Below are 17,549 nucleotides of genomic sequence, written 5' to 3' on the forward strand. Positions count from 1 at the left end.
TGCAACATTTAAGCAGCTACTCAGTTATAATGACTTTTGTCTACACTGTACATGTGTTTAAAGGGGAAGTTATTATCACCAAGCATGTATGGAATATTGATACAGTAGACAGACTCCGGATTCTTAGTGTGTTCATTAGTATTTTCCCCACTTAATATTAATTCTGACTTTCTAATAAAGTTGATGAAAGTTCTGGAGAATCCATATGTGACAGCAAAAGGGAGGCAAATACCAACGATACCTTAACTGATATTTTCACTCTAGGAGTTCTGGCTTTGATTCTGGGGGCCTGCACTTGTTATTGGTCTGAAAGGACATGCTGATTTTCTTCGTGTTTGTATTTCTTTGTTAATTAAAGCACAATTGGAAATGTGCCGCCAGACTAGTTTTAAAAAGCCTTCAACTCCAAAGAAGTGGAAATCTAGTACTGTGCTTCCCTGATGCAGAATGTTAAGCAATCTCAATGTTCTTCAGTTTTGTCATTAGCATAATGCATTTGTAGACTCTGTATGATTTCCTGCCAGAGTCAGATCATTTAAAGACAATCAGGGTGGCCACACTGAGGTTTACAGATAACCATTATAAGGATGAGAAACTATGTTCAAATCTTTTGAATTCAGTTTTCTAAACACTAGATGCATATTTATAAAAATCACTCAAGGTGTTGTTTTTTGGCTTTATCCTTGAAAACAAATGCAAATCAGAAGATTACAAGGATAATATTTAACACAAATATTGATATAAATATCACGAAACAGCAAGCTGTTAATTCTGGATTGTGACTGTCATCACTGGGAACAAACCCTGTTTAACAGGAAATATAAAGAGAGAGAGGAACTGTCAATTTTAAGATCTAAGAGAATTCCTTAGAGTTCAACAGGAAGTTGTTCACACAAAAAGAATAGCAAAGGACCAAGGACAGAAAGTCAGAGTTTAATAAGCATAGTTTAATACGTTTATAAGTTTAATAAGAGTTAAGCATATGGCTGTATGGATTCCAGAATAACCAAGGGGACCAAGAATACAGACAGGCCAGTTCATGTCAATATGGAAGAGCAGCCTACAGACCTTGGAAGCTCTGGAAGGTGTTTTCATCAATGTCTGGTTTCATCAGCCCCACCCAGATTAGAAAAAGCTGATAAGGCATTTAATAGCCTTGGACTTCTCCAATCTGGCATTTTGGTAAGTGTATCAATGAATATCGGACACAACCGAGCAACCGAACTGATCAATGAATATAAGAATCTTAAATACAATATTAAAATTGGAATAATGGTCATATTAATGATAATTACATTAGTCATTCTTCTCCAATACTAGTGATTTGTGGGGGTGTTGCCACTCTGAGACAACCTTTTCTAGCTCTGGGAATATAAAACAACCTTTATGCTTCAGGAATAGACAAGTTATTTCAAAAGTATCTTTTAGTATTACAAATATTTTTAAAAATTTCATGATAGGTTAGAGCACTATTAACTTTTAGATAAATTAAGGATTTAAAATAATAACTATAATATAATGTGTGTATACAAAATCTTTATTTATACCTATTATATCTGTCTTAGTCATGGTAAATGATACTTTAATACAGTATACTTTCCTATGAACTCCTTATGCTACAGATTAGTCTTATTTAAATTTTACTATCATTTTTATGGAATGAAAAGTGCTTTGAGTTTTGTGGCAAATATATAGATTTGTTTCCTTCTAAACATATTTATTATCATATGAAGCAAATGATCTCGGATTTAAAAGGAGATTGGGAATCTTCTAGCCTGTCATCAAATGCAGACATTTTTTCCTACACAAATGTGTACCTGACACTTACGATGAATCCTTCTGTTGGAACATTCTGTATCTCACAAGCCAGTCTGTCAGTCTATTATTTAGTAATATCTAATTATTGGAAATAACTTTTTCATGTTGAATGCAAATCTACTCATTTTAATTTTTATATAATTTTTATTTATTTATTTATGACTGTACTGGGTCTTCATTGTTGCATTCAGGCTTTCTACCCATTTTTCTTAAATTTTTCCCTTTTGATAAATGTAGTACATGACGGTTCTTTAAAATTTGTAGGCTGGCATTATGCCTTCCTTTAGACATAATGTTTTTCAGTCTCAGAACTCCAACTCTTGATGGTTTCTAAATCCCTTAAACTCTTGGTTGCTTTCTGTTGGATGCAGATTTTTGGGTCAACATTCAACATACACAGTGGCATTCAGAATTAAACACTATGCATCAAACATAGTCCAACTGAGAAACTTTTCTAAGATTTTTGTATAATCTTATTCATTTGATGTATATTCCAATAGTATAATATACTGAAAAGAGCACCATTTATGAGGCCATAAGATCTGGAATCCCATCTCAGTTCTGCTACGATTTAGCAACTGAAACTTGGGGTACACAGCCACAATGGTCAGACACTTTTGTGTGTTTTTTTTAACACGTATGTGCACAGAATGGTGGCATCCTGGTTTCAATCACTTAGGTCAGGGGTCCCCAACTCCTAGGCCATTGACTGGTAATGGCAAAGCTTCATCTGTTGCTTCCCGTCACTTGTTCCCCATCGCTGGCATTACCACCTGAACTACCCTCCCCTCATCCCTTTTGCCTCCATCCCTGGAAAAATTGTCTTCCAAGAAACTCATCCCTGGTGCCAGAAAGGCTGGAGACCCCTGGCCTAGGTGAGGGATCAAAAGTGTGCTCTCTGAAGAAAGGACAGGAAAGGCATAGGATTCAGAGTGGTCATTAGCAGGTGTGAAGTACAAGGCCATTCTTCTACAGTTCACTCAAATGCAGCTTTGCCTCCCTTGATAGAGTCTCAGAAACTTCTTTGGGGAAAGTAGCCTAAAAGAAAGACCTCTACACAATGGCATTTGGGCATCACCCCCCATTCCCACACCACAGTGAAACGGGACAGCTTCCTTGTCCAATCACTTTAAAAGCAACTGAAGCCTGCCAATGAACAAGATCTGCACAAGTATGTCCATAAACCGGCACTCCAGTTTCTCATGTGCATGTGTAATCTAATAGGGGAAGATCGCCAATTGCATAAGGAAAGGCTCCAACATAGAAGAGAAGATGAAAATAACCAATTAAAAGAAAAACACCCTGGAGAAAACCAATAACACAAAGACTGAATAAAAGTGAACCTCTGAACTTGAATTATTATCTGTACTGATTATTTTTCACTGCCACACCTCCAATCCATTCTACATACTTCTGTGCCCTGCCCTGGGACCAAGTCCTGCAAACTGTATCACTTTGGCAGGTTTCCAGATGGGTTAAGTTGTTTGTTTGTTTGTTTCTGGGGTTTTCTTTGGCTGCACCATGCAGCATGCGGAACTTCCCCAACCAAGGACTGAACCCTCACCCTCTGAACTGGAAGCACAGAGTCTTAACCGCTGAACAACCAAGGAAGTCCTTCCAGATGAGTTTAGTCTAACAAAACACTGGTGTTCAGGAGGAAGAAGTTAGTGGTACTTCTTCCTCATTTCTCTCTCTCTTTCAGTGAGGAGAGGCAATAGTTGAATTCCTGGCAATAACTGAATTTCTCTATAAGTAATAAAAAGTTTACGGCCAGGGGTAGGGGCTATAAACTTCTCCTTGGCTCTCACTATAACCATTAAAGCTACTTCTTCCTTTAATTCTTCTACCCTGGCAGCAGCAAAGTCTCACTGCGGTTGTACTCTGGAGTCTAAGACTTTTCTGAGCCTTCCCCCTGTTCACATCTCTGCATGTTCCCTCTTCTTTTTTTTTAGCAGTTTGAGGGATTTAATCTTTGCTTTTTGGCTTATTGGGATATAATTGCTTTACAATATCATGTTAGTTTCTGCCGTACAATGAAGTGAATGAGCTATATTTTTAACACTATGTGAGGAATAAATCCTGAGGTGAATTTTGCCTCCTGCCAAGACCCTATGTGCCCCAGTATTTCAGAGAAATATGAGATATTTTATTAATAAAATCAGAACTGAGAAATATGAGATATTTTATTACTTAAAACAGAATGCTACAAAAAAGGAATGATCATAATAGTAGAAATATTTCATGAAAGTTAAAAAACTATTGCTAAAATATTCATCAAAATTTCATTAGAAGGGTAGGAAGGAAGTCTGTCTGGGAAAGGTAGAGGCCCAGGGTAAAGGAGGGGACAGAGAGGTTTAAGAGACTCAACACATAACTCTTGTAGGTTCAACATCCAGCCAATAAGAACCACGTGAAGAAAGAATAAAAGAAAACAGAAACAAGGAAATGACCACAGAAATAAGTTAAGAAAATCAACATGCTGAAAAACTAATTTCTTTTGATGTATCACAAATTTATATCTAAAACAGACCTATTGCTATGCACTATTAGCAACCAACAAGTATACTGAAGCATTAAAGTTGGGAAAATATATTATTTTTAGCTTGAATTTCAAAAAAAGTCAGTTTCTGCACTTGAAGTTAATAATGTTTTATTAATGCTACCAATCTGTAACTCTGTTGCTAATTTTTAATTTCATTATATAATTTTCTCATTCATAACCTGGGGCAATTTTTGCATATACAGCTAGATATTATAAAGAAACATGTCTACCAAATGCAAATTCAGCCTTAAATTAATCAATTCCATTTATCTTTGTGATAGGTCCACCTTGGTTATAAAAGTATGTACTTGTATATGTACAAAATTATTTATTTTTTTACTATTAACTATAAAATAGTTAAACTATTTATACTAATGAAAGAGCAGATGAAGTTAAGTTCAGGGTTGTCTGGTCTTGAATCGTGTAAAACAATTCAAATGCAAAACACATTTTGATATAGACTATATTTTACTAATTTATTTTCTGTAAATGATTTTACCTTGCCCCAAAACAGAGGAATGCATTTGAAATCCAGAAACTACGCATTTTAATGCTTGCTGGTATAAGTAATTGGGCTATATCATAATTGCTTTGATGCAATAGCGAAGTCTGAAATATAATCTTGAAAATGCATCACATAAAAATATTGCCCTAAGTAAGTGTAAAGTAATTTTTGTCCTAGGCAAATGCTGAAAATCAACATGCTGACTAAACAAATACCATATGCAAATCACTGTATATGGAAAGTATCAACAATCCCCATTCTGGAATTCATCCCTTGTGCAGTCCTCCCTCTTGAGCATGGAATGAACCTAGTCTCTTGCTTTAAATGAACAGGAACACAGCAAAAGTGATGAGATGTCACTTCTGACATTAGGTTATCAAAAGAATGTGGCTCTCATCTTGGCTATTTCTCCTGTTCTCTTGTTCACTCACTCTGAGGGAAGCCAGTTTACAAGTTATAAGCTGTCCTATGGAGAGAGAGGTCCACACAGCGAGAAACGGAGGGATGCCAGTGGCCAGCAGGCAGAGGAATTGAGGCCGATGTGAGTGAGCTTAGAAGTGGATCGTCCCCCAGATGAACCTCCATATGAGACCCCAGCTCTGGCTGGGAATAAGAGGGTAACCTCATGAGAGCTGAGGCCTAGAGCAAAGTCCCTCTCAGATTCCTGATGGACAAAATGATGAGGTCATGAATGTGTACTGTTTTAAGTTGCTTTGGGTGGAATTTGTTGTGAAGGAAAAGGGTAAAGTTCTGGTTCCAATGATTTTCAATGAAAAGTGGAATAAAGTTACAATCCCCCCCAAATGTTGCATATTCTTCTGTGAAAAAGAAGAAAACTTTCTCTCAGCAAAATTAATATCCTAATTGGTGACTTTAAAACTTACCATTCTATTTAAATGTATTATGAACAATGTAATTGAACATGCATACCAAAGCACAGTTATAATCATGCCACTGCTCTTCTTAAAAGAAGTCCACTCCAATCTTAAATGTGGCCTAAAATGCCCTGGTGTGGTATGATCCCATCTATATTTCAGTTTAGTTCAGTTCAGTCGCTCAGTCGTGTCCGACTCTTTGCGACCCCATGAATCGCAGCACGCCAGGCCTCTCTGTCCATCACAAACTCCCGGAGTTTACTCAAACTCATGCCCATAGAGTTGGTGATGCCATCCAGCCATCTCATCCTCTGTCATTCCCTTCTCCTCCTGCCCCCAATCCCTCCCAGCATCAGGGTCTTTTCCAACGAGTCAACTCTTCACATGAGGTGGCTAAAGTATTGGAGTTTCAGCTTCAGCATCAGTCCTTCCAGTGAACACCTAGGATCTATCTCCTTCAGGATGAACTGGTTGGATCTCCTTGCAGTCCAAGGGACTGTCAAGAGTCTTCTCCAACATCATAGTTCAAAAGCATCAATTTTTTGGTGCTCAGCTTTCTTCACAGTCCAACTCTCACATCCATACATGACCACTGGAAAAACCACAGCCTTGACCAGACGGACCTTTGTTGGCAAAGTAATGTCTCTGCTTTTTAATATGCTATCTAGGGTGGTGTAACTTCCTTCCAAGGAGTAAAGCGTCTTTTAATTTTCATGGCTGCAGTCACCATCTGCAGTGATTTTGGAGCCCCCAAAAAATAAAGTCTGACACTGTTTCCACTGTTTCCCAATCTATTTCCCATGAGGTGATGGGACCAGATGCCATGATCTCAGTTTTCTGAATGTTGAGCTTTAAGCCAACTTTTTCACTCTCCTCTTTCACTTTCATCAAGAGGCTTTTTAGTTACTCTTCACTTTCTGCCATAAGGGTGGTGTCATCTGCATATCTGAGGTTATTGATATTTCTCCGGCAATCTTGATTCCAGCTTGTGCTTCTCCAGCCCAGCGTTTCTCATGATGTACTCTGCATATAAGTTAAATAAGCAGGGTGACAATATACAGCCTTGATGTACTCCTTTTCCTATTTGGAACCAGTCTGTTGGTCCATGTCCAGTTCTAACTGTTGCTTCCTGACCTGTATACATGTTTCTTAAGAGGCAGGTCAGGTGGTCTGGTATTCCCATCTCTTTCAGAATTTTCCACAGTTTATTGTGACCCACACAGTCGAAGGCTTTGGCATAGTCAATAAAGCAGAAATAGATGTTTTTCTGGAACTCTCTTGCTTTTTCGATGATCCAGCGGATGTTGGCAATTTGATCTCTGGTTCCTCTGCCTTTTCTAAAACCAGCTTGAACATCTGGAAGTTCATGGTTCACGTATTGCTGAAGCCTGGCTTGGAGAAATTTTGAGCATTACTTTACTAGCGTGTGAGATGAGTGCAATTGTGTGGTAGTTTGAGCATTCTTTCCGATTTGCTTTCTTGGGATTGGAATGAAAACTGACCTTTTCCAGTCCTGTGGCCACTGCTGAGTTTTCCAAATTTGCTGGCATATTGAGTGCAGCACTTTCACAGCATCATCTTTCAGGATTTGAAATAGCTCAACTGGAATTCCATCACATTCACTAGCTTTGTTCGTAGTGATGCTTTCTAAGGCCCACTTGACTTCACATTCCAGGATGTCTGGCTCTAGGTGAGTGATCACACCATTATGATTATCTGGGTCGTGAAGATCTTTTTTGTACAGTTCTTCTGTGTATTCTTGCCACCTCTTCTTAATATCTTCTGCTTCTGTTAAGTCCATACCATTTCTGTCCTTTATCAAACCCATCTTTGCCTGAAATGTTCCCTTGGTATCTCTAATTTTCTTGAAGAGATCTCTAGTCTTTCCCATTCTGTTGTTTTCCTCTATTTCTTTGCATTGATCGCTGAGGAAGGCTTTCTTATCTCTCCTGGCTATTCTTTGAAACTCTGCATTCAGATGGGAATAGCTTTCCTTTTCTCCTTTGCTTTTCGATTCTCTTTGTTTCACAGCTATTTGTAAGGCCTCCTCAGACAACCATTTTGCCTTTTTGCATTTCTTTTCCATGGGGAGGTCTTGATCCCTATTTCCTGTACAATGTCACGAACCTCTGTACATAGTTCATCAGGCTCTCTGTCTATCAGATCTAGTCCCTTAAATCTATTTCTCACTTCCACTGTATTTAGCCCTACCCAATTCTTCCATCATGCTCCATGCACCAACCTCAGTCAAATGTCATGTATTAATATCATAATTTCTACACAAACTTCAGGGCTTAGGTTCATGGCCTCTGAGAAGCAACCTGAATCCTCAGCTTCCACTTCACTGGTGTAGTGACCTACATCAATCACTTCTGCCGTGGGTGCTCCTCTATTCTACACAGCCATATTTTTACTGCATTCATAAAATTATTGATGTAACAGAAAGGAAAATATATTGTGATTTACTACAAAAAGTTAACTATATATTTTCAACTTTGAGATAGAGTAAAATTATCTCTACTCACTTTTCTCTTAAACTTCTATAAAATAAGAAAGGCAATAAGAAATACAAAATACAATTTTATCATCAATAAAATAGGAAACACTTGTAATAATACATATATATGAAGAAGTGCCACCAAGAATAGGGAAAACTCATCTAGGACTGGAAATATCATAAAGATAAGATACTTAAAGATGCAGACATTAGATAGATGTGCCAGGTACAAAATTCTTAAGACTACGTGGCATATCCTGATGAGAAAAATAGCACTGCCCATCTTACTGAAGAGAACAAGACTGTGGAGCAAAGTTTGGCTATGGCTAATTCCATGAACTATACCAGAGCCAAGCAGAGCAGGTAGGACTAAGTGATGAGATGCACAGGAATGTCATCTACGCCACAGATCTCTAAGAAAGGAGAGTCTAAAAGCAATCAGCAGTCCTATAACTGCCAATCACTGTCAACTTAAAATGAACAAAAAAGCTAAGCCAGTTAACATACACAGAGACACAGATACATGATCGTGTAGGGCTGTTCTGTGAGCCACAGGGCCCCCTCACCCTTCCTAGAGCACAGCCTTGGCCGTTCCCCTACACTATCTTCTTACAATATCCATTTCCAGATAAAAATAACAATGATGACAATAACAACAAAGAAATTACAAATATTCTATCAATAAATACAAGAATAAAGAGGGGGTAAATGATTAGGAAATTAATCACTGATGGAAAATATACACCTGAAAAACATGTGGCCTCTAAGGTAGAAATGGTGAGGGACAGAGCGGTCTGGTGTGCCGCAGTCCATGGGGTCATAAAGAGTCAGACATGACTTGGTAACTGAACAACAATAACCAAAGTAGAAAGAAAAGAATAAGTCAGTATTATGATACAGAATATGAGGCTAAACTAAATTGCCAGCATGGATGCGCCAGACTCTCTAGTGACTAGAAACATTCTCAGTAAAATCAGGAGCAAAACAAGGATAAATGGAAATACCTACCGAACGGGAGAAACAGGCCTTTCTAAAACCACCTTTCACATATTTGTCTCTTTGAGTATCTTCTCCCATTCAGGGATAGGACTTGCGTGAAGCAAACAAGACTTGCTTCAAAAGTACATTTAAGGATACACTTACAGGGTTGAGAAAGTGCAAGGTTGGCACCTCATGACCTTGACAGTAAATGCCTCCTTAATCCTGGTGCCTTAAGAACCTCCCCTTGCCTCATTCAGGCCCAGTCCTGCTCAAATTCTCCCCCTTGCATTTTCTACTAGCTCTTTCCTCCTGACAAGCTCAAGTATGCCATTTACAGATAGCCAGCTCATCTCTAGACTCTGAATTTCTTAGATAGAAATTAAGGGGCTTCTCTGGTGGTTCAGAGGAGGAGACAATGGCACCCCCACTCCAGTACTCTTGCCTGGAAAAACCCATGGACGGAGGAGCCTGGTAGGCTGCAGTCCATGGGGTCGCAGAGAGTCAGACAAGACTGAGCAACTTCACTTTCATTTTTCACTTTCATGCACTGGAGAAGGAAATGGCAACCCACTCCAGTATTCTTGCCTGGAGAATCCCAGGGACGGGGGAGCCTGGTGGGCTCCCATCTATGGGGTCACACAGAATCGGACACAACTGAAGTGACTTAGCAGTAGCAGCTGGTGGTTCAGGCAGTCAAGAATCCACCTGCAATGCAGGAGACCTGGATTCAATTCCTGCATCGGGAAGATCCCTGGAGAAGGGAATGGCAACCCACTCCAGTATTCTCGCTTGGAGAATTTCATAAACAGAGGAGCCTGGCAGGCTACAGTTGATAGGGTCGCAAAGAGTTGGACATGACTGAGAGACTAACACACACAGGAAGAAATTAAATATCAGTCCCTGTGGCCCACATGTTTCTGAGTCTTCCAACTTCTCTCATTAACTAAACCCTATTCCAACCTCCCCAAATCTTTATTGCTACTTCCAAAGAAATAAATTTTACAAATTCCCCATACTTAATCTCCAAAGACCAGACTCTTTTATACACACACATATGGAAGAAAGTTAAAATTTGGGAAGATAGTTTCCAGATTTTTCTTATGATATATATGATTGTAAGGTATCAGACAACACCTTTGTCTTAAAAACTTAATATTGACTGTTTTCTCTAGTTTAAAAAATATTGAGTAAAATGAGATAATGTGAAAACTGAAAGTAAAACTACTACATAAATGCCAACTATGATTCATCACTATTTCCTTTTTACCTAAATCTATTATAAACATATGTCACTTCTAAGTTACTAGAATGGGGCAATATTATAAGAAGAAAAGACTGGTTATTTTTGAAGAAATGTGAAAACTTACTACACAGAACTTTGGTAAAGCTGATTGAACAGTGTTACAGTAACTTAAAATCTATAGAAAACATCGTCCGAAGGCCTAAATTCAGGTGTTTTCTTTCTATGTGCTTAAAGAAATGAAAGACTGACAGTAAAGCAGTCCATTTTAAAGTGTTCCGAAATATTTTCTTCTTTGAGAGGCAAGTTCTTGACACTGAACATGTTTTGAGGATTGTCATACATAAGGCTTCATCTATGTAATTATTTACAGATAAATCCATTTCAAAATGAGGTAATTTTACTGAAACTAAGCTATTTGCATAGTACAAGACAGGCCTGCTATACACATAGACAATGTAATTTAGTCAAAAGTACAAGATATTTAAAAATACAATAGCCATAAATGGATAAGGTAAAAAGAAAAATATATCTCTTATCTTATCAATAAATTTCTGCCTAAAATATCACTTAGCTTTAGAAAGTATTCCTAAGTCTGATAATGATCTACACCCACAGAGTAACCTTTCTAAAACTGTCACTAGTAGACTGGTAATCATATTACTCACCTAATCGCATCATTGGTCTCAGAAACAGCTTTCAGGTACTCCTTCAAATAATAATAATTAAAGCAGTATTTCCGAATCTTATACCCCCGCCATCGCCTCTGAATCTATTGAAGTAAATAAAAAGATAAAATATGCCAGTGAACATTTTTAGAAAAAAAAATTAATAGTTCTTCAAATTCAAGTTAATGATGGATGATTAAGTCCTATCAAATAAATTCTTAGACTTTTCTACTATTGTAAAGAATCCACCTGCAATCTGGGAGACCCCGATTCAGATCCTGGGTTGGGAAGATTCCCTGGAGAAGAGATAGGCTCCCCACTCCAGTATTCTTGGACTTTCCAGGTGGCTTAGATCATAAAGAATCCTCCCGCAGCGCAGAGAGACCTAGATTCGATCCCTGGGTTGAGAAGATACTGTGGAGAAGTGCGTGACAACCCACTCCAGTACTCTTGCCTGGAGGATTCCCATGGACAGAGGAGCCGAGCGAGCTGCAGTCCATGGGGTCACAAAGAGTCAGACATGACTGAGACGCACACACACAAATCTAACAGTTTGTTGTGTAGTGCTAGTTGTGTTTCTTTTTCGACCCCCTGGACTGTAGCCCGTCAGGCTCCTCTGTCCATGGGATTTCCCAGGCAAGAATAATGGAGTGGGCTGTCATTTCCTTTTCCAATAACAGTGTAAATAGTTGCAAATATAGGTTACTCATAGATTTATCATACAATATTATAAAGACAAAAACATACTCTAGGTTACTATAATTTATTTTATAACATTTATAATGGTTTTACAAATACTAAATGTGAAATTAACTACTGAAAGATCAAAAATTTGCTTTACTGATTCCTACCACTTCCACTTCCTGACTAAATGGATTTTTTATTTTTTTAATAATCAACTGGCTAGAAGATTGTATTTTGTCTCATTGAAATCAACATTTTTAAAGGACTTTTTAAATACAGTTGTATCAAAATCTTTAAACAAAATGTTTTCTTGTACCTTCATCATGACATTTTAATTCTTCTTTAACTAATGCACTGCAGATGGTGAATGCAGCCATGACATTAAAAGACGCTTGCTCCTTGGAAGAAAAGCTATGACCAAACTAGACAGCATATTAAAAAGCTAGAGACATTACTTTGACAACAAATATCCATCTAGTCAAAGCTATGGTTTTTCCAGTAGTTATCTAGGGATGTGAGAGTTGAACTATAAAGAAAGTTGAGCGCCAAAGAACTGATGCTTTTGAACTGTGGTGGTGGAGAAGACTCTTGAGAGTCCCTTGGACTGCAAGGAGATCCAAACAGTCCATCCTAAAGGAGATCAGTCCTAAATATTCACTGGAAGGACTGATGCTAAAGGTGAAACTCTAATCCTTTGGCCACCTGATGCAAAGAACTGACTCATTGGAAAAGACCCTGATGCTGAGGATGATTGAAGGCAGGAGGAGAAGGAGATGATAGAGGATGAGATGCTTGGATGGCATCACCGACTCAATGGACATGAGTTTGTGTAAACTTCAGGAGTTGGCAATGGACAGGGAGGCCTGGTGTGCTGCAGTCCATGGGGTCGCAAAGAGTTGGACACGATTGAGCAACTGAACCGAACTGAACTGAACAGAACAGTGACAATATTTAACATTTATTGAGTTATTATTATATGTGGGGCACTATTCTAAGGATTTTGCTTGTATTTATGCATTTAATCTTTAGACCACTCCTATGAGAGAAATAGAGAAGGAAATGGCAACCCACTCCAGTATTCTTGCCTGGAGAATCCCATGGGCAGAGGAGCCTGGCAGGCTACAGTTCATGAGGTTGCAAAGAGTCGGACACGACTGAGCGACTGAACAACAATGAGATAAATACTCTCTTCACCTTATTTAGAGATGAGAAACAGCTAAGAGGAAAATTATTCAGTTTTCCCATAATTATACAGCTATTAGTGATGGATTTAAGAATCAAATTACAACTTCAGGGGGTCCATTCTCTAAACCATTGCAATACAGAACTGTGAACAAGGTGAACTGTAATTTTCAATGAAGAAATATTTGTTTAAAGTATCTAGCTTTTTAAATAAGAGGAATGTTGGTGTCTAAAAGAACATACTTAAATGGACTACTAAATGCCTTCAAAGCCCCAATAATCATAAGAAATGTCAATCACTTTAAGCTTTATCTTTGCTAATATAATCTTTATTAGAAAAACTCAAAACAAAACTTTTAATATGTAGATCCTAATTTTGTAGAAAACTGAAAGTCTATAGTACAAAATACCTCAACTTCTTTAAAGGAGTAGAAGAAGAAATAGAAAAAATTAGAAAAAATGTTGACTTAGCCTTGCATAAAGACTCAACTTCGTTCTTTAAAATTTTCAAGTAGTTTGCCTGTATTTATAAATTATTCACACACTCCAATACTTTGGCCACCTGATACAAAGAGCCAACTCATTGGAGAAGACCCTGTTGCTGGGAAAGATTGAGGACAGAAGAAGGTGGTGACAGAGGATGAGATGGTTGGATGGCATCGCTGACTCCATGGACATGAGTTTGAGCAAGCTCTGGGAGATGGTGAAGGACAGGGAAGCCTGGAGTGCTGCAGTCCATGGGGTCACAGAGCTGGACACGACTTAGTGACTGAACAACACATATGATGAACAGTTCTCTTTTGGATATGAAGTCCTTCCAATGTTTTGCACAGTTAGCTAGGCTAGGAACACACATCTTCTTTAAACAACATTTTTTTTTCCATAGGAAAAAGTGACTAGTAAGAGACTGGACTTGAGTCCACTGAGTTTTATCCGAAAAGCCTAAGACTTTTAAACTAAATGTGCTGAGTTTAAAATCTTTATAACATGAATGCTGGATCTATATGAATAATCAGGAAAAAAATGTCTTAGTTGAATTTTGATCCCTTAATTTTCTGTTTTAAAATAGGGCCATTTAAAAGGTATTTTACAATCTGAAATACTTAATGTGAAAACTTTGAAGAAATGTTTAGTCAACTGCCTAGTATAAGAATGACTAAAATAATTGAAGAGATGCTAAACCACTTATTGCTCATATTGTAAGAACAATTAAATCAGAGAAATTAATTCTGGAAAGTAAAACAAAGTAGAGTAACAAGCTAGCGTAACAATGCTAGCATAACAGTGCCTTTCTAAATATTTCTCAAATGATCTTATTTTAGAGCTTAATTCTTTAAATTAAGAAAAATTAATTTTTCTAAAGTTCTACTTTACCATCTGAGCCACCAGGGAAGCCCAATTTAGAAACTATCTTCCTCTAATTTGACAGACATCATATTATGACTGGCAAAGAAATGGGAGGGATTGATACAAAAAGCATTTTCCTAATGAAAAGGAATCATCTATTGGAATACATATACATATATAAATCATACATGCAAATAATGACTATTTTCCTGGCTTATTTAACTTAATCATTACAGTATCATTCTGAGGTGGAGATTATCATTAGCTTTCTTTGATAGAAGAGGAAATTGATGCTTAGAGAGCTTAAATAAATGCCTGAGGTTATACATTAATAGCTGGTTGGATGGCTTCACATGAATCTCAGCTTACTTTTATTGCATATACAGTAATAATTATATTAAACACAGGAATACTTGCAAACAAAAGCGCTGATAGACTATCCATCATCGGCAATAGAAATGACTTAGGAAGCATGGAAAACATTAGGATATCAAACAGTGTTAAGGGGTGGGCCACCTTCTATGGACTACATAGAAACACCATTAAATTCTAAATAAGATTAGATGTTTCAGAAAACATAAAAGATGCATGCTGAAGTCCTGAGAAGGAAAGATGGTGGTTTATGTTTAGGCCATGGCAGAGTAATGGGGATTTCCACTTGGAGAGAAGAAACTGAAAGAGCAGAGTCTGCAGCTAGCTGGCTGAAAAATCTGTGCCAATAGCCAGGGAACTAAAAGAAGCCCAAGGGATGGACTCCTTCCCACTCCACAGGGAGCAACTACTAGAAACAGCACCAACCACAGACCCAGAGTCCACAATTGCACTGTCAGAGTCTCATAATGTCCTAAGTCCCTAGACATCCACCCCAAATCACGCTACAATTCCTTTCCAGATATTATGCTAACTGCCTTAATTCTCATGGTATCCTCGTGAATAGAGCACAATCTCCATGTTAAAAATAAAGAAACTGAGGTCAAGTAACTTAATCAAGGTCACAGCATAACCAGTAAAACAGTAAACGGTAGAATTGGGATACAAACTCTGCTCAGTCTTATTTCAGAGACCAGGCTCTTTCCACTAAACCATCTGATTAATGCACTGTATAAAGAGAAAGAGTGTATGCATGTTCTTTCATTTTAAACGCATCATTTTTTTTTTTTTACATTATAGGGAGTCCAGTTTAACCAATATTTATTTAAAGGACATGAGTTTAAGCAAACTCCAGGAGATGGTAAAGAACAGTGAAGCCTGGCATGCTGCAGTCCATGGAGTCAGAGTCAGACACGACTTACTGACTGAACAACAACAATTGATATAAGATATAATATAGCTGGGGTTCCACCATACTTCTTGCTATAGGAACAAACATCATCTTAATTTTTGCCTAAATTTCCTGTTGATATCCCAGTACTAGTGAACAGACTTTTAATTTTTTTTTTTATTTTTTATTTTTTATTATTATTTTTTTTTTCCAGTGGGTTTTGTCATACATTGATATGAATCAGCCATGGATTTACATGTATTCCCAATCCCGATCCCCCCTCCCACCTCCCTCTCCACCCGATTCCTCTGGGTCTTCCCAGTGCACCAGGCCCGAGCACTTGTCTCATGCATCCCACCTGGGCTGGTGATCTGTTTCACCATAGATAGTATACATGCTGTTCTTTTGAAATATCCCACCCTCACATTCTCCCACAAAGTTCAAAAGTCTGTTCTGTATTTCTGTGTCTCTTTTTCTGTTTTGCATATAGGGTTATCGTTATCACCTTTCTAAATTCCATATATATGTGTTAGTATGCTGTAATGCCCTCAGATTAAGGTGAAAAGACTTTTAATTTTTTAAAAAACAAAATATTTTCAAAAAGCAAGATAATTTTTGATAATGTTCTTAATTTCAAGGTGAGTGGGTTACACCTTCCCAAAAAAGGGCTAGTGTTCATGTCCTTCAAAGTAATTAGCAACTTTCAGAAGTGATAGGTATAAAACAATTATTGTCATTGATCAGCTCTGAATAGATAATTTTAAACAAAGTCACTGCATGCTCAGCAGATTACAGCTTGTTAACGGGCAAGTTCTAAATGACCTCTTAAGCTAGTCAAATCAATGATGCATATTCCTCATTAAGTAACATCAAAATGTAAGTGGTCTTATAAATAATGTTTATTTTAAGCACTAAAATAAATGGCAAAACCTTGATATATCAAAAGCCATCTGTTCATAGAAAATATTTTCCCTCCATTGGGTTTATTATTATTCCTTAAAATTCACAGTAATTTTAATGTTGTCAAAAGAGAGAAAAAACATTTTCATACCTAAAATTAAAATCAAAATATGAAAGACAAATTCACTGATGATAACCTGCCTAGGACTAAAGCTCTAGTTGTACATGAGAGCATATAAACAGGAGTCTCATTCATAACATTATTTTTTCTTTCTTATTAGAATGTTGAACACTCTGAAAAGACTATACAGTGAACACAGAAAAGTGGGTTTACCAAATTTTCAAAGATAGGGTGTTTAAAACTAGTAATATCAAAGTTTTCATTCTCAATATTATATTGAGAATATAATTATAATATATATTGAGAATATAATTATTCTCTCTATATATATTATAATTATATATTACATATATAATTATATTATATATATATTTTTCTCAATATAATATAATTAACACCATATTATCATGTCAATATGTAGAAAAATAGACATATTTTTAAACTAGATATATATATATATATTTTTAACTAGATGGTTTTAGCTATCTGGAGATTTTGGATAATTATTCCACATGCAGTTTCTTCTCTTTAATATTCTGTTTCCCTACTCTACTGATTGTTGTACTTCTTTTCTCTACAAATTTCTTTAATCATTTCATAAAGACATTGATACCAGAAGTAGTAGAAGGGAGAAAGAAATAATTTTTTGCATGGGGATGGAACATTTAAATCTGCCTACCATCCAGCAAAAGCTAGGATTTATCTAGAGGATCCCTTCCCCTCTTATTCCTTAGGCTGACGTTTGGGGATAGCTTCTTCCATGTGGATAACACTGTGTCTTACTCGTTTTGTATTCTTAGAACCCAACATATAATCTAGTAAGTAAGAGAACATCAGGGCTTCCCTGGTTGCTCAATAATAAAGAATCTTCCTGCCAACGCAGGGGTCATGGGTTCCAACCCTAGTCCGGGAAGATATCATATGCTGA

At 37.2% G+C, this 17,549-nt stretch overlaps 1 protein-coding gene across 6 annotated transcripts in view; it reads right to left on the bottom strand.

The window, feature by feature from the left end:
• Positions 1–17,549, bottom strand: part of SPATA17 (spermatogenesis associated 17) — a 241,485-nt gene that overhangs the window by 160,688 nt on the left and 63,248 nt on the right. For all 6 annotated transcript variants that reach the window (XM_043486168.1, XM_043486169.1, XM_043486170.1 and 3 more), the window contains one exon: positions 11,127–11,230. In XM_043486168.1, the coding sequence (XP_043342103.1) occupies positions 11,127–11,230 (104 nt within the window). The remainder of the gene's footprint in view (positions 1–11,126; positions 11,231–17,549) is intronic.

This window comes from Cervus canadensis, chromosome 13, assembly GCF_019320065.1.
Source record: "Cervus canadensis isolate Bull #8, Minnesota chromosome 13, ASM1932006v1, whole genome shotgun sequence".
Taxonomy (NCBI): domain Eukaryota; kingdom Metazoa; phylum Chordata; class Mammalia; order Artiodactyla; family Cervidae; genus Cervus; species Cervus canadensis.